Source organism: Oratosquilla oratoria, chromosome 19, assembly GCF_046742065.1.
Source record: "Oratosquilla oratoria isolate Oo_2021 chromosome 19, ASM4674206v1, whole genome shotgun sequence".
Taxonomy (NCBI): Eukaryota; Metazoa; Arthropoda; class Malacostraca; order Stomatopoda; family Squillidae; genus Oratosquilla; species Oratosquilla oratoria.
In genome coordinates, this window is record NC_134795.1 from 57,546,362 (window position 1) to 57,569,405 (window position 23,044).

Sequence of the window (23,044 nt, forward strand, 5' to 3'; positions counted from 1 at the left end):
TGTGTCTGTTGTTTGAGGGATATAAGTGGAGGAATAGGAGGTTGTTACGAGGGGTTGCATCAGATGGACATTTTTGTAGAATGTGTGGTATTATATAAGGGTTACCATATATGCAACGTCTCCAGGTATGAGGTGGCCATGTGGGAGATAGCTGTCTTGTTCATAAGCATAGTACTGCTGCCTCAAAGTGTTGGTTACTTTAATGGAATTGGTTAGTCAGGTATACTTTCCAGCATTCTTGCCACACTTTCTGTATTGTGAGCCAGAGGGAAGACAGTGCTCTATTCCAAGCAGTGAGGTGGAGGCATCAAAGAAGTCTGAAGCAAAATCTTGAGCTGCCTTGTCAGTTTATTCATTGCCAGGGATACCAACATAAGGGTTGAGAACAGGACTCTTCCATACTTTTTCCTTTCTTTTTATTTTAATTCTAGTTTGAAAATTAGGAATTAATTTCCTTGGGACCATGTTTGGTGGAGTTTTCTGCATGCAGTGAAGACGTCATGAGGCGCAAGTGGGTACAAGAGGATGCTGGTATCAGTGTCTTGATTATACATCTTTTTTTTTTAGTTTTACAAGTTACCCTGGATTCTGTGTTTATTATTGCTCAGAGCACAAGATAATTAGTACTAAAGCAGTAACTTTATATTTTATAATGTGAGCAGTGTGATGCAAATTACACATGGCAGCCGATGCTGCACGCGACAATTTGACCCATACTGAAGCGGTTAATGGGACACTTTGCTGTTAGTCCACTAGTGGCATCTAGAATCATGAATCTTTGGGTTTGTTTCAATGCAAGTTGAGATGGTAATTGGTAATGTTGGGTAAGTTCTGAAATGCAATTCTAATTTGTGTGAAGAGACAGTCACTGGCTCTGATGTCATTTAGTTTTATCAGAAGCACCGAGAATTTCCTTTTGTGACAGGGTGATAACTACCACTGCAGTGTTGCATTAGACTGTCCCTGGGTTTAGAAAGAGCCCTTTTTGTCTCTTCATGGGGATGCAGCAAAGGCAATTTGGCTTTAGGAGGGCTGCTGTTTCTTCCTTTTTTTTATATGTTCATGTTGCAGTGAGCATTGGATGTTTTTCTTATACTATCACCATGTACATATTTCAATTGCAAAGGTACATAGAACAACATATTGCAGTTGTCTCAAACAATGTGGAATGTGGTTCCTACAGTCAGAAAATCCCAGAACATGACTATATACACTTGAAGGGCCTCAGATGAGTGTAATATATCCTGCAACCTGATTTATCATCTATGCTTCTGTCCCATACAGAATGGAGCCAGTGCATCTATCCTCTGAGTGAACAGGGAATGTTAGAAAAGAAAATGAACATCTCAATCTACTTTCCCCATGCATTTTCACCTAACAGAGGGTTTGTGAGCCCAAATCACAGGCACCTGTCACCAGCCATACTCCACCAAATCAGGAGGCCTCAAATGCCAAAGTCCAGTAGATCTACAGGTCCACGACTTCCCGAGTATGTAGGACATGATGAAAGGGGTACCTCTGAGCTGGGTAAGCCAGTATGTCCTGATTCATCAACCCTGAGCACTACTTTGGAAGAAGGGACAGGGGGCACACAATGATTGAAAGAAAATGAGAAAATGGACCATCCTTCTACACCAAAATTCCCTCAGTCAGGTCACCTAACCTTATGTCACACAAGTGAAGGTATAAGAATTGAGACAACACTGGTATGACAAATGGTTCTAGAAACAATCGCAAGTCCAAGGGATAGCATAAGACATAGTATGTGCTATGCCAAACTCCTCCCAGACTTTTCACATTATGGTGTCAAAGTCAATAGATCTTGGGATTACTGGACTCTTATATTTCAGTTCCTTTCCTTGGGGCCCCACCTATAGAAAGAGATAAGAGTGTTGATGGTTTGGAAGAATGGCAGCAGAGAGAATTCTTCCTGACATCTGACTCACAGGATCACAACTTGCTGCTTCCTGTCATTGATTCTTTATATGTTACTCCCTTTGATGTGTTCTCTCTTTAGTAATCAATATCAGAGGCCAGAACTTCAAGATACTGTCTTTTCATACTGTAGTTGTCAAGCATCAAACACAACTGCCAGTATATTTTACCAGAAAACAAATCTTGTCAGTACCAATTCCTCTCAATTATTAGAGGGGATTTTACTCATATCTTTGGAGAAACACTAACTGTATATCATATACATTCCTGATACTTTATTGATTTCACACACTACTGCAGTGTAATGAACCATTCTTTCTCTGCAATGGCAGGTAATTTAGTTAGAATTCTTAACTCAAAGGTGTATCACAAGTACAGCAATATCTTGGCATCACTCAAAATTACTCTTTCCAATCATCTTGGTGAACTTCTCTATGATTTCCATTAACTCTGCCCAACCCTGTACCTTATATAGTCTTTGCTAACTTCTTTATAACTGCTATGATGTATTTTCCAGCTCCTGTTTCACATCATTACTTTTCATGTCCTTTGGGTTGGCACATCAGCAGTGTGTGGCTTCTGTGGATCCTCCCTTGACAGGTGTGGATCTGGGAAGCCTGTCAGGTGAGAACCTTGTTTTGTCTTTGGTCAGTAACTGCAACAATACACTGATGTGCCCAATAAGCCTGGTTGCTCCATTCTGGTTGTTTTTTCCCTGTCATAACACACCTCTCAATGGTTCTATTCCAGTATCGCACAAACACATTTTTCACTTTTTTTTCATTTCTGCATTTAAAAGATTATTTTTTTTCTATGGAATGGGTATATTAGGTTAAGTTAGGAGCCATTGGACAATGTAAATTTCATGTTAAATACCTGTGTTTACGGGATTCCGAAATACTATATTTTTTCTGTCAAGAAACACACCTCAAGCTTATGGAGCTGACAACCAGACTATATATTACAAAAGTGAATATTTCATATACAGTACTGATTTATCACTTTGTCCACCCTGGACCCTAAACTGAATTATGCACATGTAATAACATTTTCCAATTTTTATGTTACATACACAAAGTCTATGCTTGTTGTTAAGCAATGAACCTATAGTACCTTATCTTACTGGTATGAAATTAGTAACATTAAAGTATATCTTAAACCTATTATCCATACAATCTTAAGAGATGTTTTGAAAACCAAAGTTATCATTCTAAATTCTGCATACTAAGACCAAAGCTACAGATTTGTGAAACAGTACATTTTTATGTTCCTATGACTACTACGTCCTTGGCAAGTATCCTTCCTTGCCCTCCATTCTCGTGCCCTTCAGTTTCCTCCATTCCGACGTTTGAATCATATACTTCATATTCTATTGTAAACAGTAAGGCTCTTGTTTATTTACATACATTTTTTGTTTTGAGGTGAGGAAAATAATTTTCTTGGACAAAAGACCTTAGCAAAAAGTAAAAATCCTTGTTTATAACAAAGTAAAGTTTGTTAGAAGGAACATTAGTGTACCAATTAATTCTTCATTTTCTAACAAAGCAAAAAAAGAAGCTGTCCACATCCTCATTTTTTACCTTGATTAGTTAAGATGACACCTAATATAAGGCATACAAGTTGAGCAATTGTAAAAATAATGAAGCTCTATCTACCATTAGTTAGACTTTTCCTTGACTATGCAGTACATTTTTGGTCTGTTTTATAGAATAGATATAAATTCACTAGAATCAGTACAGAGGAGAATGGCCAAAATTATACATGGGCTCAGAAATTTAACTTACAAAGAGAGGCTTATGCACCTTAACTTACACTCTCTGGAAAGACAGAGCACGGGGTAATCTAACAGAGGTGGTAAAGTGGATCAAAGGCTTTAACAAGGGTGATGCAAACAAGGTCAGCATATTAAGACTCCTGATAATAGATTTAAATTGGACATATTTAGATTTAAGGAAATAAGAAAGAATTGGTTTACTAATAAGGTGATCAATGAATGGAATAGACTTAGTAACCATGAAGTGAGCACTGAAACTATCAGTTGTTTTAAGAAATGGTTAAACAACTTTATGGATGGGGATGACAGGTAATAATGGACATGGAACTACCTAGTGTAGGCCTTATGGTCTCTTGCAGTCTCTTTTCATTCTTGTGTTATTATTTATTGTATCTAATGTTTACTCATAGTCATACCAACACAAAGAAAGAAATCACTTCTAACCAAAATACTAGTAAATATTCTAGAAAACTGGTATTGATTACCCTGTTAAATTTCCAATTCAATGGCAATGCTCTTGTGAATCTAATGCAAAATCATATAACCTATCAATGCTTAACTGTCAACAAAGCCTATCTAACTACTGCTCACACACCTACAAACTTTATAGTGTAAATACTCATAGATATATTCTATGATAAGCAATATAAATACCCCCATTAAATCTGTCAATCACCCAAGTCATGGACACCTGTCAAAGTAGAGAAATACTTTTGAATTCCTTATCTTATCTAATACTCCCAGTGCAGTGCTTTAATAATACGGCAGCTATGAGAACTACTTCACCAAATCATGATTAGGAGAAGTATTTATAATCACTTTTAAATCCATAAAACTGTTATAACCAGTAACAGGCTTTCTGAGTATGAATGATGTATTTTCTGCAATGACTACCATTCAACCATTGCTTGAAGATCCACTAGTAATAATATACATCTATATTTATACTTATATATGATTAAAAGTGGATATTTTCCACCTTCCCTATTGGTAAATATCACAAAACTATCATACACGTTATAAGTATCCTTACGACGTATGATCTAATTGCACTTTATGCCCTCCCCATCATAAGACGTGAATATGCAATCTTGACAGGAGCGATGTTTACTTTGACTCCACCTACTTTCCCATTCTGTAATGCTAGTCATACTACGTGGCGACTTACCACTACAAAATTAATAAGTTATACTGATCACACTAATATTTGTATTTTCCTTCAATTAGCATTCATTCGCAGACTACAGAAAAACAAAGATTTCCTCAAAATTGTGTCACAGACTAGCCTTCCAGGGGAGATATCAACCTCATATTTAATTGGAGAGCCATAGTCTTCGATATCAGGAATAAAAACAATGAAGAATAAAACTACATTACCTCTTTTGACTGCTTCTTCGTATGAAAGGGTGATGGGCTTGCTTTCTTTGCCGCCCATTTCGACATATTTATTAGCACAAGTTCATTTCTCGCACTCTACTATCTGACTATTCTACATCGTAGGCCACAACCGAAAGATACCTGGTCAGCTTCTGAAAGTTTTCAGTTTAAAAATATTATATTTTTTCATAAAAGAATAATGAAAAAATTATTTAAGTCATAAAATTATATATATCATACTTGTATAGGCAATCAATAAGTATAAAACTGCCAGTAAATTTAAATAGATATTTTCTTTTCTGTTTATTCTCTGGGCGTCTCATGTTGTCAACATCGCACTCATGACCACGACTTCACAGAAAATGGAAGTTTGCTGGAACTTTCATATCTAAAAAAAATCATATATTTTATAATTAATGCAAATTAATGAGGATATTGAACTATATATGTAAAATATACCACTTTGGACATACCGACTGTAGGTAAAACTTTCCACTGCAATTTGTTTTTGTTAGAGAAAAGTATAGAGTTTGGTAAAACCATTTTTCTCAAGGCACTGGTACAAATTCAATCCCTTATAGGAGTATCAAGGTCATTCTAAACCGTTTCGAATACTTATCAAGAACATGTCTCATCGTCCTTATATATTAGGGAAAACAGGTTTGTGTATTTCGTCTGCTCCATAGTCCACAGCTGTTGAGGGAAAAGCAGTTCAGTTACACACGAGGGTAGTTGTGACAAGTAGTATCGTCATGGTAGGGCAGTAACGACTTAGAAAATGAATCGTACAACCGCAAGAGTAGCAAGGTCTTTGCACCATCACAAGAATGGTGCTTTGCAGGCGAAAACACAACGACATGGATCGTTTCTTTCTTCTGATAAAGTGGAATATCGGGCAAGATCCAACTATACATCAGAGAGAGAGAGAGCCAAAACTGTCTCCGCGTACTACAACCAACCAGCCATTGAAGCAGCAGCAAAGAAGGTAAACATAGCATATATTTTTTGCATTTGTGAGGATAAAGGCAAACGATGGTGGTTTGAAATGTTAGTACATATGAAATATGACAATGGAAACTGAATTAAGTACGATCTTTCGAGTGTGGCAGAATACTTTGTCAAACGTCATAGGCATTGAAATTCACTAGTTTTCAGGTTGCAGTTGAACTTGTTATATAAGAACAGATTAAAGTCGAGGTTGTTATTGACTTTTTATAACAATTGTATGAAGATTTTATATTTTTGTTGAACCTTGTACCCAAAAGTTTTAAGATTTTGCTAGTCTAAAAGATGCATATATTCTCCCTAAGGCATTAAGCACATACCTACTTATGAAGTTACAGAATTATGCCAACACTGATATTTAACTCAAAACTTGCATTGTTATGTAGGTAATTTAGTATAACCTAACCTAAAGTAACCATTCCATAGAGAAGATAGATCTTTCAGATGCAAAAAAGAAAAGTGAAATATGTGTTTGCATGATATTGGAATAGAACCATTATATGATTATTGTATTCAATATGTCCATATTATGGACAAGACTGAATACTGAAGGCATAAGGTTTAGGAGTAAATTTTTAGAAGTGCACATCCATGCAATATAGTAATAGAAAAATTAAATTTTCGTAGATTATGATACATCAGTGTAGTATATATTCTCGGCAGAAAACAATAACAGAAAAAGTTACTAAAAGCTATACACAAATATAGCCGCTTCGACTACTTAAGACACCATCTTTGTTTTGGCAGATGTGGAGGTTGAAGAAATTAAAGTATGATAAATTTGTCTATTCTAACTTAATCTACCTTACGTACCTACCCTACCCACTTACCAAACCTAACCTAACCTGCAGTTAGTAATGTGATGCCTCTGATTCTAGGGGTCACCAGGGTCATCATCATCATATTTGACCTCCAAATCTATCAAAACAAAGATGGCTTCTAAAGGAGTCAGTGCAACTTTGTGCATGGCTTTTAGCTTTGTTTTCTGTTATTGATTTCCATCAATAAGAATATTTACTAGATTGACATATTAAAATTAATATTTAATTTTCTAATGATATATCATGTAGGTGTGCACTACTAATAAAATACCAGTTCAAGTATAATTCCAGAAACTCAAGCACAGATATTTAACATGAAACCTTCATCCAATAATGCCTAACCTAACCATTCCATAGAAAAAAATAGATCTTTCAATTCAAAAAATGAAAAACATGAAAAATGCATTTGTGTGTAACTGGAACAGAATCAAGGTTTAAGCAAAGGGTTGGTGAGATGCGGTGGACCTCCACTGAACACAGAGACTACTTGATGTTTCCAATACAGTAAAATTCCTTTTATCCGACCTTGGTGGGACCTACCCCAAATCGGATGTTTGGACGTATAGTAAAATATTAAAATCACTGGTTTGAGACATTTCCTCTTGTGTATGGTACAATAAAGTATAATAAATAACACAACAGAGTGGAGGAGACATAACCAACAAAGGCCAAACGTAAACAAACACTGAAATGCCCGTGAAAATAACAGCTGTCTTGAGCACCATGAGTCGGTAGCAGTGATAGTAACAACTAAACATCCACTCGATGGTCGGATGTTTGGACAAATTCAACTTTTATCCAACTTGGGACATTGAAGGAAAAAGTTGGATGTTTGGAATTGTTAGATGTTCGAAGGTCGGATAAAAGGAGTTTTACTGTATTACTAATAAAGTAATACAATACTCTGCATAACTAACAAAATCATCTTGGCTTGTGGTAGATTTATTGAAAACTTGAAAAGTTCCAAACCTCGCCTCTTCCCTAGTGAATACCACTTGCAGATTTGGTGTGGGGGGGGTGGGGCATAGACTCCCTTTCCCCAGGAGATATATTGACACCCCTTTGTAATTCCTACGAACTTTTGTAAATGTGTAGATGTTTGGCACAAAAAAGAGAAAATATATTGAAAAGTGTAGGTGATGGTAAAATTATAGTTGAGAAATTTAGTATATTCTTTGAAAAAGGTCATATAATTACAAGTCCTTAAAAAAAGTGAGGAAAATGTAGACAAACAAAGATAAGGTAATAGATTTGAGTTGACTAACTTTACATTAATGACCATTAAGTACATTAAATAGTCATTAATGACCTACTGAAAAATGATAGCTACCTACACTAAAAATGCCCAGTTTTCATCAAGACCTGATAGACTGATTACTTTGAGAGGGTAGAAATTATTTTTCTTGAAATGGTGAATGACTGTAAAACCCTACAAGTTCCCAGTTTGAGGAGTTAGCATATTAAACCTACACAAGAGAAGGGTGATGCTGAAGACCTTGAGTCTAGATAGCAAGTACTGAATTTGTCACATTTGTCAAATGTCGTTGAACCATGATCAGTTACTAATATACTTGAAAAGGACGATCATTCAACAGAAAGAAATTTATGAACAAATGATTTACTAAGAATAGTGGGTAATGGAATATGGGGAATAGGTTATGGTTTATCTTGACCACTTCAGCACGATGATGTCCATGTAGGCATCATGAGGCACAAGTGGGTACACAAGGATGCCGGTGTGGGCATCTTGATTATATATATATTTTTTGTAGTTACATATGTGTTACCCCCAGATTCTGTGAACTGGTTTGATCACATTTTCTCAGTTTATTATTACTCAGAGTAAAAGAGAATGAGTATTACAGCAGTGACTTTATATTTTATAATTTGAGTAGTGTGATGAATGGTACATATGGCAGCCAATGCTGCATGATAATTTGACTTGCACTGAAGTGATATTTGTAGATCATAATGCTTCATTAGGGGATTTGAAGTCAATAGATATATGTAGAAATGTATTAAAGTAGCTGGAAAGTTATCTTTCAAGTAGATTACTGTATCATTATCAAAATGAAAACATGAAACAAACAAAAAATAACAGGAATCATACTGGGTTCAACATGATTTAACATTTGCATGATGGAAGAATCTCAAGTACTTGTTAAGCATAATATGAATTTCAAATTATATGTAGATGATACTTTAATTTCCCAGTTAGGGCCATAAGTGCCACATGAAAAAGTAAACAGTTGATATAATGAAGTGGATGATTAGTGAGAAACTAGTGTTAAATGAAGAAAAAAATAAGGCTAGTATTTGTATCAAGATAAAACTTGGCCATTTTGAAAGAACATATGCACAGCTAAATTGAATCTAGTAACCATAATGAGGAACTTGGGAATAATAATTGAATATTCTTTATATGAAGAAATGTATAATTAACACAATGAAATGATGTAACCAGCTAACATTTAAGATATATTGCATTTATAAGAAAATATCTAAATGAAATCTATATTGATCCATGACTACTTGTGAAAGATTAATATAAGCTGTGAAACAAAATCATGAAATAGCCACAAAGAATTTAATGATAGAATATCAAGTTCTCCTTGATGGAGAATGGCTAACAAACCTAAACAGTAAGAACGAAAGTCTAGTGCCTCAGTAAAGAGATCCCCCAACAGCTGGAAGATGTGGAGTATTAACCCCAATGTTAATGCTAAATATATAGGTGCTTTTGCTCCAATTATATTGAGTATTATATGGCCAGACCAATTCATTTATGATTTAGTCCATACAAGAAGACAGGGAAGCCATCTTTGTAAGTTATATCAGTATAAATGAGAAATATAATTTTGCAGGTGATAAGAAATCTTGTTTCTGTATAAGAATGAATACAAGGTGTTGAAGTGCCACTCAGGTAAACTTTGGCTGCACTGCATCACTGATTAGCCCCAACAAGGTCAATAAAATGTCACTGGGTTGAAAATTTAGAATAGCTCAAACCTTCCTCTCCTCCTATTTGAGCCAAGAAAAGAGGGAGGGAGGAGGTGAATGGGGATGGAATGGGTGGGAGTGGATTTTATGCCTTTATTTTTTTTGGCTACCTCCCTTGTAAGGTGGAAATAGCTATTGGTATATGTATGTATGTAATATTTGTTTATATTTCATTTATTTGGAACACTATGAAAATTATAAAAACCAATAAACTTATCACCCATTATGAAGTAGGAGATTCTGCCCAGAATAGAATTCCATCACCAAAACAACAGTGCAGCATCATGCATAAGCACAATTCAAAAAAAAAATCTAGATTGTAGCCCCAGAAAACAGGAAGATACAGTAAGTCCTCGTTATATTGTACATATGCATTCCTGAAAACCTTACTGCAAATTGAACTTACCATATACCGAACCCATTATAACATGTAATAAGATATAGCAGACGTACCTTCTCCCTGCTTTTTCCTCTTCAAAATATCTAGTGGATATTGTATCTGTGAATTTTTCTTACCATGAATAGAATAGAGGGTTGTAATTACCAAATACCGTAACTGTGAACTTACCAGATAAAGAAATACCGTATAAGGAGGATATAAGAAATACACAATAAAAATATATCCAGAAAGTAGTAGAAAAAGAGACAAAATTGAACAACTTTACACCATAGACCCAGACAAGATATCAAACTACCACTTAAAACACCTGTCCCCAACTACAGTACAGGTCCTAAAATATATTGTAGTTTTCTCCAAGGTCCCATTCACCTGGAAAAGATATATAGTTACTATTGTAAAATAAAACAAACCACTAATAGCCCCAATATCATGTAGGTGTATCTCCCTCCTTTCCTTTCCACAATAATCAAATTTATGGAAAAACTGATGTTACAAAGAATTAAAACTCACCTACCCATCTCCACAAATCTGTATAACTCAGTGACTCACTCCAGCAATACACTGCTCATGAACATCACACATACTAAAGGGTTTCACCAAGACAACACATTCAGGTTGAAAAGTAATAATGATTGTAGATGAACAAAGCCTGTGATGGCCCTGGGGCATAACCTGTAAAAGTTGATCATGATAAACATCTACAACAATAGCAAAAAATGGTTGACAGGCTTCATAGCTGGCAGAGAATGCAGGTACTCAGAATAACCATATATTGGATGCCAAAATATTGTACTGAGGAGTCTCCCAAGGAGATGTATTACCATGGTTGTTCAACTGATTCATGGGTGGCTTTCATATCCCAAACCCTGAGCACAGCATCAAAGCTCATGTGTAGATGACCTAGCCATCATAGCACAGCAGAGTAGCTATAGATCACTTAGTAAGAGCACACAAAAATACCAAGGCAAACTAGTTATGTTAGTGACTTAAAAGGATGGCAGCTTCACCTTAAAAATCATCATTGATGTGGCTTACTCCAGACAACTGTAAAATCAAAGAAATGTCCAACAGTCAGATTGAACAGTCAACCTATATTTCACAAAAAAAAACAAAAAAAAATCTAGGTCTTTCATTTAATATACATTTCCTTCAGTCCACATGTGAAAGGCCACAGTGAGAGCAATGAAGAAATTTAAACATATCTGTGCTTAGGTCATTGGCAAGCACATGACTTGGCCATCATAAACTGATTTGCTTACAAATGACTTGTAAGAATTGCAATGCCTTGCCAACATAGGTCTCAGCAGTCAAGAAAAGACATTCTACAGACACTACAAAACAAAGGATTGGTAATGCACACAAAACCACCCCAGATGATTACAGCACTCAGAAACCAAGGTTCTTCCCATAGAAAAGCACATGAAAATGGTAGGCACACAACTCTATGCAAGAGCCAATAATACCCAGCCTTCCCATCACATAATACAAGGGCAGCCAACCAGTTGCAACAAATAAACAACAGATATCTGCAGTAACCATTCAGAACATGTGTATACAAAAATACATGCACAACTAGGCAAATACCTATATCACAAACAATATATTAAGTTTATATATTACGTTAAAATGCACCAGTCCTTCCAAATATAAGTATTATTGTGGTATTCAAATATGGTTATGCAGTCAACAGTGAGGTATGCTGGATGACCAAGTGCACTTTGCCATGTCATAAAAATCAAACTGCTCGTAGTTTTTACAATAAGATGAATATTATTAGTATATACAAGTCCAACACTTTTGATTTATGTATCGTGTTTTTATTGACATTTTTCAATATGTATTTCATAAGAAAAAAGGCCCAGGAACCTGAATGATGCAACCTGTTGACATTTGGCCATTGTCTGTCTTTAGGATGATTCACATGTGTGATATGAGCAAGGACTTGGCACAAGTGACCATGTTTACAGCCTAAACTAATTTTATTTTAACTCATGGTGTCCTTTGAGATCACCACCACTCTGCCCCTTGAAAGAAAAAAAGTGTCCCATCGTTTTTTCTATTGGTAAAGGTGAGGAGCCAAAGCTAACTGATTGGACAGATAAATCACTCCTGGGAATCTGAAAAGTGCAGAACTCAAACCTGTGATTTGGGTGATACTTTAAAGAATGTACCAAAACAGAAATGCTTCTGGTGTTCATAATTCCCTAATTTTAGAAAATCCTCTAATGCTGTAATTGTTATTAGATCTTTGTGGCACCCCTAAATCTCATTGGTATTGCATTCTCGTATGTATGATGGTTAGTCTTCATTCAGAAATGAGTAATATTTCAATGTCAGCTGTTCCTTTTAGCTTTCATTGTGGAAAATTTGCTTTACCACCTTACTACAATGTGTTGTTGTGGTTAATAATTTTTCCAGTTATTGCCAGATGATTTTATTTAGGGTTCTGTGTCCTCTCAATGGTGGCTGCATCAGGGGCAAAATCTTTGACCAGGCCTGTTGTGAGAAAGAGATACAAGTAAAATATGTTTAAGAATTTATATTATTAACTTTGACAGTACAGATATTTTCTCTGCCTTTTCACACAAGTAAAGCTGGCAACTGGTGACTTCTTTCTACCAGTATAAACCAGTAACAGAAGCTGTCCTAAACTAAAACAAAGCAGACAATAGTCCATTTTTTCCAAGAGTCATCAATGTCAGCAATTGTGGGTTGCAGGTTTCCAGTCACTGAAACTTGACATCAATTATTATTCATTATGTGTAGTATTTAAAGTAATCAATCCATTGCCAGAGGTCTGTGTCTTAATATTATGTAGTGGATCAGCACTGGGACCTGCAGGTCACGAATGATCTTGCCATCCATCTTCACTGTTAACATTCTCACCTCCATCTACAGGTGACATTTGGTCTACAAACTGGCCCAATATATATCTACTTTTATCTGTATTTCCTATATCTTTCCACATATGGAGAGCAGTTTGTTTCACGTATTTATTGCATCATCGTCAATGTTTTTGAGGACTAACGTTCGCTTTGGTCTTGTGGACAATCTTTGCCAATTATCCTTTAGTGTCGCAATATAAAGTTCGTCAACTCGTGTAAATCTTAGGGTAGGAATTACCTCGCCTCGAATTGTATAAGACGAAGTAATACTTGATGTAATACAATTTTGGGACGCGTTCAAGGTTGTCATATTTTATAAGACCAGACCCCCTCGACGACTGGAGTGGGCACGTGGGCAATGGGATTATAACGGCAAGAGGACGAAGAAAAGGTCGAGAAGAAAAGGAGGTGGGGGTGTTAAGGGTGGGTTGATGGAATGCACGAATGATAGTGGTGGGACTCCTCTCCCTGACGGATGGAGAGATGCCAGGACAGGGCGCCAGCTGAGATGTTGGTTTGACCCTGGCAACTGTCGGGCCGAGGGAGACGCGGGTGCGTGTAGGGACAGATTAACGGGGAGGCGGACGGAGGTATACTTGGCGTGGGTGGGGGGATTTGCTATATATATATATATATATATAATATATATATATATATTGTGTGTGTGTAATCTTCTGACATTACGGGGACGTTAACTTAGTTTCCCACGGCTGAATAAAATCTGACGACCAGCCAGAATAAGCAAAGTCTAATGCAGAGGCTGTTGGGTTACCCCAGTAAGTTGTGATTTTTATTAGAATAATTTTTCCATCTACCTGATAGGTGGCAGATATTCTTCTGAGGGTCTGTACGATGATCTCTGCTTAGCTTATGAGGTTGATGAGGTTTTGACGTCAATTAATTTCAGTCGGTTCGGGGCAAGGGCTTTTCCTCAGCTGAAAGAAAAAATGTCGATTGTCATAACATCGGTTATAGAAGTTGTCGCCATGTTGAAAATAAGGCCTTGGCGAGGAAGGGAGATCTTCGTGCATGTTAGGAGTGCGTGGAGGAGATGGAAGTTCCTTCAACTCTCACGTAATTGTCTTTCGTTAGGCAACTTCTGGGAAAAAAAAGACAAATGTTGCTAGTATGTCTGGTTAGATAAATATATATCTCTAGCAGTTAGGACTGCGATAAATATGTATTTGCACGAAATAAGATATTGTAAAAACAGGCGTACCAACCACTTTTATTTATTATATTTCTGAAAATAGTATTAACTACCTGGTGTGCTAAGGGTATTGTACCGTACCCAATTTTCTCTCTCCATATCTCTCTTTCTCGTCCGAATCCCACAGCTACAGGTTGATTTATAGTTCATTTGTCTGTCCATACACCCCGGGCAAAGGTGACGACCGCAGTGACAGCGAAGCGTCTCATGGTGTGAGATCTCCTTTCTTACCGTATAAAGATTCCTCCTCTTCCCCCTTCTCCTCCTCTTCCTTTTCTCCCTCCTCATCTTACTTCTTGTGGCTTGCTCTCTCTCACTCTCATCTCCCCCCCCCCCCGCCTTCAGTCCTCGGGTGCAGTATCGATTGCGTAAGCTTATGCAGTCAATATTACATGGCCTTTAGCTCATCCCCCCCCCCTCTACGGACCAGGGTTACGTAATTTTCTTTTGTTGCTTCTTCGGTGCGATGGTGTCCGTCTCTCTTTCTTTTTCTCTTTTTTCCCTCTCTTCATACTCTCACCACCTCTCTCTCCTCCTCTTCCCTCTCCCCTTAACTCCGTTTTCTCTTCTCCCTCAGTTTCTTCTCATTCCTTTCCTCCATTTTTCCTTCCCTTCCCCCTCCTTCTCCCTTTTCCCCCCACCTCACTCTCCCTTTCCTCCCATCCACCCTACCCTCGGCACTAAAAGGCTATAAATGGCTCATGGTAGAGTTCGAGGTGCCAAGCATAACAGACCCATAAGAAATAAATTTCAAACTGAAAGTCGTTGGTTGAGTGGTCGTCTGGTCGCGTTCGAATGACAAGGAAAAATGACTTCAGTTGTAATATTTTAAGTTTCTAGTGTTATCTCCGTCGTGCGCGGAAATTTGTGTTGTATTTGGAATTTATTCTGTATTTTTTATGATTGATACATGGCGAAGTGAGATTTGGATTTTGTAGGTGAATCGTATTGCTAGTCGTAAGTTTCCAGAACTTCAATAGTTGACGGAAAGTTTCGATGTTCGAATTTGTTTATTTATTTTATTATTTAATATATCAGTTAATTAGCTTATTTGTTTGTTCCTTTGTGTACAAAAGCAGTTCCTCTTCTTTCTCTCCCTCGTCTTCTTTTTCTTTTAATTTTTCTTCACTTTTTTCGTTGTCGTCACCACTTGTTTTCATTAGATCTGGTCAGTAATAATCTGGAGTATTTTTACACGGTTCTAACCTATTCCGAAGTGAACTGATATCTTTAATTGACTTCGAATATGGCATGTATCTGTGTGTTTATGTACTACTGATAACTCACGCAAACATGCCGTTTTCAGAGAGGACGCGAGTAATGTTATGCTAATTGTTCCCCCATTTTGCAAAATTTCATGTCGCTTAATTGATTCAAAGCGATTTTGGCGAAATAAGATTTGGCAAAAGGTGATACGGCCTAGTAAGTTTTGGTAAAAGCTAATTTAGCGAAATAATATTTGGCAAAAGCTAATTTGGCGAAGGTGAAATGTGATTTGGCGAAGGCGAAATGCTATTCGGTGGAACGTAATTTGGCGAAATTCAATTTGGTCCCCAAAATAATTCATTCTTATTATCTATGTTCATATACTCTTTAAAAGTATAATTATATATAATTATTAGTATAATTCTTCCTTTTTGTGTATAAAGTGCACAGATCAAATCCGAAATGAATTCATGTTCGTAAATTCGTATAAAATATAGTAATAGGGTGAAACTACATTTGACCTGGGTACGTCGATGGATTTGACCTGCTTTAAGCGAGATCACGTGTGCTGCGTGCGTGCGCATCAACTATCAAATGTCCTTTTCTAGATTCCATTCTTTCGTCTAATGGTTGACTATCTTGTTCCATGAACAAAATTAGTCTCAGACTGATGGTCAGTGGTGGTAGGGTTAGGTGAGGCTGGGTTGGGTTAGTTTGGGTTAATCTAGGTTAGGTGGGGTTGGGGTAGGTTAGGTTAAGTTGGGTTGGGTTGACGAACCAGTAGCTCAGGGTACGGTGACATCACCATGGCAGTAGTGATCATGTGAGGAGGTAATTATGCAAGAAACACCTGCTGCATCTGCTTGGTGGAGGGGATGGGGAGATGGAGAGAGAGAGAGAAATGGGGGTGACAGAGGGAGGGTGGGAGGAGATGGAGAGAGATGGGGGGCGAGAGAGAGAGAGAGAGAGATGTGGGTGACAGGGAGGGTGGGAGGAGATGGAGAGAGGGAGAGAGAATGGGGAAGTACGGGAAGGAGAGAGAGAGAGAGAAGAGGGAAGGAAAAACAGAGGAGGAGGAGGAGAGGGCGGGGTTGGAAGCTGAGAGAGAGAGAGGGAAGAGTTTGTCTGCATACCGCCAGAGTCCGTGTGTCCTCAATTGACGGCCGTGAAATGAATGAAGGTCCAGAAATCTTGAATCTGTCTCAACAACATTTCTTAGAACCTTTACGTCTTCATTCTCGTGTCGTTGACCTTGTTTGACCTCCGTGGCTCGAAGTGTCAGTCCAAAGAAGACAGTCTCCCCCCTCTCTCCCTCCTCTCCCTCCTCTCCCTCCTCTCCCCCCTCCCTTCGCGACACCAATCGCGGATGACGCGATCTATGAGGACCTAGGCCGATTGGACGCGATCTAGATTCACACAGCTGACCTAGATTTTGGATACACGAGATTTAGGCCGAATACCTAACGTGCAACTGTGATGATCAAGGACGTGAAAGAGGCAACCTAGTCACGGTCCTGTAGGCACTCTAGAGGCCTGTAATCTAGTGCGATCTGCCTAGCCACCCCATCCCAGTTAGGACGGGGGGGGGGAGGTAATCTGGGCACTCGGTGTGTCATCTTTTGTCTCTTTATTTCTCCAGAATCTTCCTGCTCTCCTTCTTCTTCCTTTCCTCCCCCCTCCCTGTCAACTTCCTCCTCTTCCCTCTTCCTCTCCCTTTCCCTTCATTCCCCTCTCCCTCATTTCCCCTTCTCTCCATTCCCCTCTCCCTCATTTCCCCCCTCTCCTCTTCCTCTCCTCTTCATCTCCCCTTCCCTCCATTCCCCTCTCCCTCATTTCCCCCGCTCCTCTTCCTCTCCTCTTCCTCTCCCCTTCCCTCCATTCCCCTCTCCCTCATTCCCCCCTCTCCTCTTCCTCTCCTTTTCCCTCCATTCCCCTCTCCCTCATTTCCCCCCTCTCCTCTTCCTCTTCTCTTCCTTTCCTCTCCTCTTCCTCTCCCCTTCCCTCCATCCCCCTCTCCCTCATTTCCCCCCTCTCCTCTTCCTCTCCCCTTCCCTTCATTCCCCTCTCCCTCATTTCCCCCTTCTCCTCTTCCTCTCCCCTTCCCTCCATTCCCCTCTCCCTCATTCCCCCCTCTCCTCTTTTCTCCCTCTCCTCTTCCTCTCCCCTTCGCTCCATTCCTCTCTCCCTCATTTCCCCCCTCTCCTCTTCCTCTCCACTTCCTCTCCCCTTCCACTTCCTGTCCCCATGCGCGCGTCATCCCGTCTGATCTGATGCCATTTCCTGCTGAAATTCCATCAGGACCAAGAAAGTCGACGTCCCGTGACTCCTGCGGTATGCAGCCATTGCTAACAGGTGTCCTCTATAGCCAGTCTCTCTCTCTCTCCCTCCTCTCTCACCTCTCTCTCACCTCTCTCCTCTCTCTCCCTCTCTCTTCCTCTCTCACCTATCTCTCTCTCGCTCTCTCTCTCATCTCTCTCTCATCTCTCTCTCATCTCTCTCCCCCCTCTCTCTCTCTCATCTCTCTCTCCCCCTCTCTCTCTCTCTCTCTCTCTCTCTCTCTCTCTCTCTCTCTCTCTGTCTCCCACCCCAATGGAGACGATTTAAATCACCTGGGGGCATTATAAACACGTGGAAGAGTGCCACCCGTTTGCTGATCGATGTTTGTGCGAGCAGTTAGGATTTCGGTATATTAAGAGCTGTGCCTCGCTGCACTGCTTTGTACCTGAGCTGGTTGGGGGGGGTGAATAGGGGGTGGTTGTATACGATGTGGGACTGTTAACCCCTCCCCCTCTTCCTATAAGAGGGGAAAAGCCTTTGGTGGGTGCGTGCGTGCGTCCGAAAGAGCGCGCGCGCACCTGATTGCTAAATGCAGGAAGGGAGTTTTCCCCGAAATCGTATCTCTCACTCTAGCTCTCTCTCTCTCTCTCTCTCTCTCTCTCTCTCTCTCTCTCTCTCTCTCTCTCTCTCTCTCTCTCTCTCTCTCTCTCTCTCTCTCTCTCTTTCTCTCTTTCTCTCTCTATCTATCTATCTCTCTCTCCCTCTGTAAGATATTAATGATGATAATTATGATATTCGGTTTATTGAGTTACAGCGATACAGAGATCCACTGACAATATACATTTTGTGTCAATACTAGAACTCGTCTAATTTGAGTATCTCATGTGCTAGGCGTCGTTGTCCACATATGATGGTGTGTGTGTGTGTTTGTGTATTCACCTTGGTCTTTGGATCACGTGCTGAACTCGTGATCGACAACTATTTCCCTCCCGGAAGAGAGCTCAGAGCTCGTATGACCGATCTATGGGTAATGCTGTGACCTTTCACGCACACACACCCCTAACTCCCCGCCCACGAGAGTTGGAGTAACGACTCGAAGTGCAGCGATACTGAAATTATTTCGGCCCTGGGTAGGATTCGAACCTGGATCGCTGTAGTGACAGTCGGGGACTCTACCAACCGCGCCACCGAGTCATTTTTTTTTTTTTGTGTGTGTGTGTGTGTGTGTGTGTGTGTGTGTGTGTGTGTGTCTGTGTGTGTGTGGAGCAGAATCTATAAGAGTGCTACTGGGCAAGACAGGTGCCCCTCTTCACAGAAACGGTGATGACGTAGCCGCTGGACCTGAAGACGCGTCAAACAGAAGAGGAAGAAGAAGAGGAAGACGACAAGGGGGAAGAAGACGAGTAGGAGGAGGAGGAGGAGTTGGAGAAAGAAGAAGACTAGGAGGAAGAAGATGGAGGAGGAGGAGGAACAAAATAAAATTCGTGGCGTGACTATTGTAGTCGAAGCTGTCATGGAGACGCGTCCGTCACATTGGTCCTCGCGTGACATCACAACCCCCCCCCCCCCTCCGGAGACGCCTGGTTAGCGTCCTCCTCCTCCTCCTCCTCCTCCTCCTCCTCTTCCTCCTCCTCCTCTTCCTGGAACCTGCAGATCCAGATCCAGGAGGTGGGGTTGTTGGAGGGGTTGTAGGAGGTGAATGGAAATGACGATGATGATATATATTTCAGTCTTTAGTGTACATGCGTGTCGGGCACACCCATGTGGCCTGGCTGGATTTGCAACTGTGTACGTGTGTTTGTGTGTGTGTGTGTGTGTGTGATTGTATGTGTGTGTGATTGTGTTTGTATTCTCCTTTTGTGTGAGTTTCTGTGTGAGTGAGAGAGAGAGAGAGTGAGATTGTATGTGTGTGTGATTGTGGGTGTATGCTCATTTTGTGTGTGTGTGTGAGATTGTATGTGTGTGATTGTGTGTGTATGCTCCTTTTGTGTGTGTGTGTGAGAGAGAGAGAGAGATTGTGTGTGTGTGTAGGGTGTACACAATTTACCGCGGGTTTTAATCCAGTTCTTTGCAAGTGGGTACTGTGTTTGCAGGTCTTTGGTCGCAAATAATCAACCAGCGATTCTGTCCTTGGAGACAAAATCATGTTGAAGAGGCAAAGTTATAGAACATTATATATATATATACATATATATATATATATATATGTATATAATATATATATATATAATATGTATATATGATATATATATATAATATATATATATATATATACATATATATATACATATATATTATGGGAGAAAGCATACGCTGGACTCGACGTTCGTCGAGTCCAGCGTATGCTTTATATCCCATATATAATGGTTCCTGGACTCCAGCTATATACGAATATATATATATATATATATATGTATATATATATATATATATATATATATATATATATATAATATAATATATATATAATATATATATATTATGTATGTATATATATATATGTATACGTTCTTCTACTCCAAATACTCGTAGTTTGCCTAAGTTATAAATTATATTATGGTCTATTCCAACTAAGTCATTCCATAAGTGGACGTACTGTTGTGGAAAAAAAATTCTGGACGTACTTTATATTTTCATTTATTGTGTATTTGTTTATATTTATGATTTTATTTCTATTATATGATTACCTATTATTTATATTGATAATTTGTTTTATTTCCTTTTTTCCACCATGACCCTGTGACTTCTGGCTCGATTTCATCTCTTCTCATTTGATTCTTAAAACAATTATTTTCCAATCACCTCTTTCTCACTTCTTTTCCAAAGATCACAAGTCATTTAGCTTTCATCATCGTGTATTTCATCTGAAAGATTAGAAACCAATGCGGCAGCTGCTCTTTGAATTCTCTCTGTCTTCAAAAGTTGTACACCTTGGACCCTTTGCTGCAGACTCGAGTCTGGGGCGGACGCGTCTTTTTGTAAGATTCCTCGATTCTTTGTCCATGTACCGGGGAACCACTTCTTTGTTCATAGAATTTGTGTGCGTGTGTGTGTATTTTCCTTGGTGTTAGTGCATGTGTGTTGTGTGCGTTGTGTTGTGTGCGTGTGTGTGCATTTTCCTTGGTGTGCACCCATGTGCATGTGTGTGTGTTGTGTGCGTGTGTGTGCATTTTCCTTGGTGTGCACCCATGTGCATGTGTGTGTGTTGTGTGCGTGTGTGTGCATTTTCCTTGGTGTGCATGCATTTGTATGTGTGTTGTGTGCGTGTATGTGTGTGTTGTGTGCATTTTCCTTGGTGTGCATGCGTGTATGTGTGTGTTGTGTCGTGCATGCGTGTGTTGGTTTGTGTGCATGCATTTTCGTTGATGTGCGTGCATGTGTGTGTGTGTGTGTGTGTATGTGTGCGTGTGTGTGCATTTTCCTTGGTGTGCATGCATGTGTATGTGTGTTGTGTGCGTGTATGTGTGTGTTGTGTGCATTTTCCTTGGTGTGCATGCCTGTATGTGTGTGTTGTGTGCGTGCATGCGTGTGTTGGTTTGTGTGCATGCATTTTCGTTGATGTGCATGCATGTGTGTGTGTGTGTGTGTGTGTGTATGTGTGCGTGTGTATATGCGCGCGCATGTGTGGTGTTGTGTGCTTGCATGTTCTTTTTTTTGTGTGTGCGCGCGCGCGCATGTGATTTGTGCATGAATGTTTCTTTAAATGTATGTATATGTATATATATATATATATATATATATATATATATATATATATATCTCATGTGAAAACCACTGTTGGAGTAGAAAATACTGGAGACGGGGAATCTATATATTTCGATTGCAAACTGCAATCCTCTTCAGTAGATACCAATTGGAATAGCGAGTTCTACATATGTAGCACCCTTGACATGACAAAAGGGAACATTGGGAGAGGTCCCTACCCTCGGCTCACTCCGTCTGTGGGGTCAGGAGGCAAGTGTCTTTTTGATAGGCTTGTGATGAAAACTCCTGAAATTATATCCGGGGACCATTGCCCCTTTGAAATGTTCATATTGGGCTGGTATTCAATAATAGCGGATTCCACCATTTTTCTCCTGAACTCGCATCTGGATTTATAAATAAGCTCAGCCTTGTCCCAATCTAAACAATGTTTAAATTGCTTAACGTGGAACACAGCTGAGCTTTATTGTCCATATTTAATGGAACGTTTATGTTCGATCATCCTCGTGTTCAAATCCCTTCCAGTCTGTCCGATGTAAACTAAGTCAACCTTTACATGGAATCGAATATACCCCTTGACTATGTTCTTCTTTCAGCTTTTGGTGAACATTTACCACCTTTTTATTAATGGTGTTAGGATAATAATTAGATTTATTTTGTCTTTGGGAAGAAACTACTGGAGAAAAATGGTAGAATCTATTATAATTGAATACCAGCCCAATATGAACATTTCAAAGGGGCAATGGTCCCCGGATATAATTTCAAGACTTTTCATCACCAGCCTATTAAAAAGACATTTGCCTCCTGACCTCACATACGGAGTGAGCCGAGGGTAGAGACCTCTCCCAATCTTCCCCTTTCTCATGTCAAGGGTGCTACATATGTAGAACTCGCTATTCCAATTTGTATCTACTGAAGAGGATTGCAGTTTGCAATCGAAATATATAGATTTCCCGTCTTCAGTCTTTTCTACTCCAACAGTGATTTTCACGTGATTGACAAATGTGTGATTACATTTTTCACCTGTTTTATGTATATATATATATATATATATATATATATATATATATATATATATATATAATATAATTGTGTGTGTGTTGTATGCACGTTCCTGTGCGTGCGTGTGTGTGTGTGTGTGTGCGTGTGTATGTGCGTAAGATTATTGGACGTATATATATCCCAGTAGCTATCGATCTTCACCAGGGAGAAAAGGAGTTGCATGACGGCGAGGGAGGGGGAGGGGGGGGGGATTGCATGGCGGGGATGGCGCCTTTTTTTCGTTCTTCACTTTTCTTCTTTTTCTTCCATTATTGTGATTATTATATTAAATGCATCCATGTGGACTCTTCAAATATGACCGTTACACACAAGTGTATACAAATACCAGTAAACATGTACAAATGCAAGTATACACGTGTGAAAATGCAAATTGTATATATACAAATATAT

The 23,044-nt window shown here is 39.1% G+C and overlaps 2 protein-coding genes across 5 annotated transcripts in view; one reads left to right on the plus strand and one right to left on the minus strand.

Moving 5' to 3' along the window:
• The window catches only part of Usp32 (Ubiquitin specific protease 32), a 152,577-nt gene extending 147,366 nt beyond the window's left edge, over window positions 1-5,211 (minus strand). For all 4 annotated transcript variants that reach the window (XM_076203130.1, XM_076203127.1, XM_076203128.1 and 1 more), the window contains exon 1: window positions 5,087-5,211. In XM_076203130.1, the coding sequence (XP_076059245.1) occupies window positions 5,087-5,144 (58 nt within the window). In that variant the 5' untranslated portion in view covers window positions 5,145-5,211. The remainder of the gene's footprint in view (window positions 1-5,086) is intronic.
• Window positions 5,212-5,759: 548 nt separating this feature from the next.
• LOC143035918 (branched-chain alpha-ketoacid dehydrogenase kinase-like) overlaps window positions 5,760-23,044 on the plus strand; it is a 65,617-nt gene continuing 48,332 nt past the window's right edge. Inside the window, exon 1 of the mRNA XM_076203132.1 lies at window positions 5,760-6,071. Within this exon, the coding sequence (XP_076059247.1) occupies window positions 5,865-6,071 (207 nt within the window). The 5' untranslated portion in view covers window positions 5,760-5,864. The remainder of the gene's footprint in view (window positions 6,072-23,044) is intronic.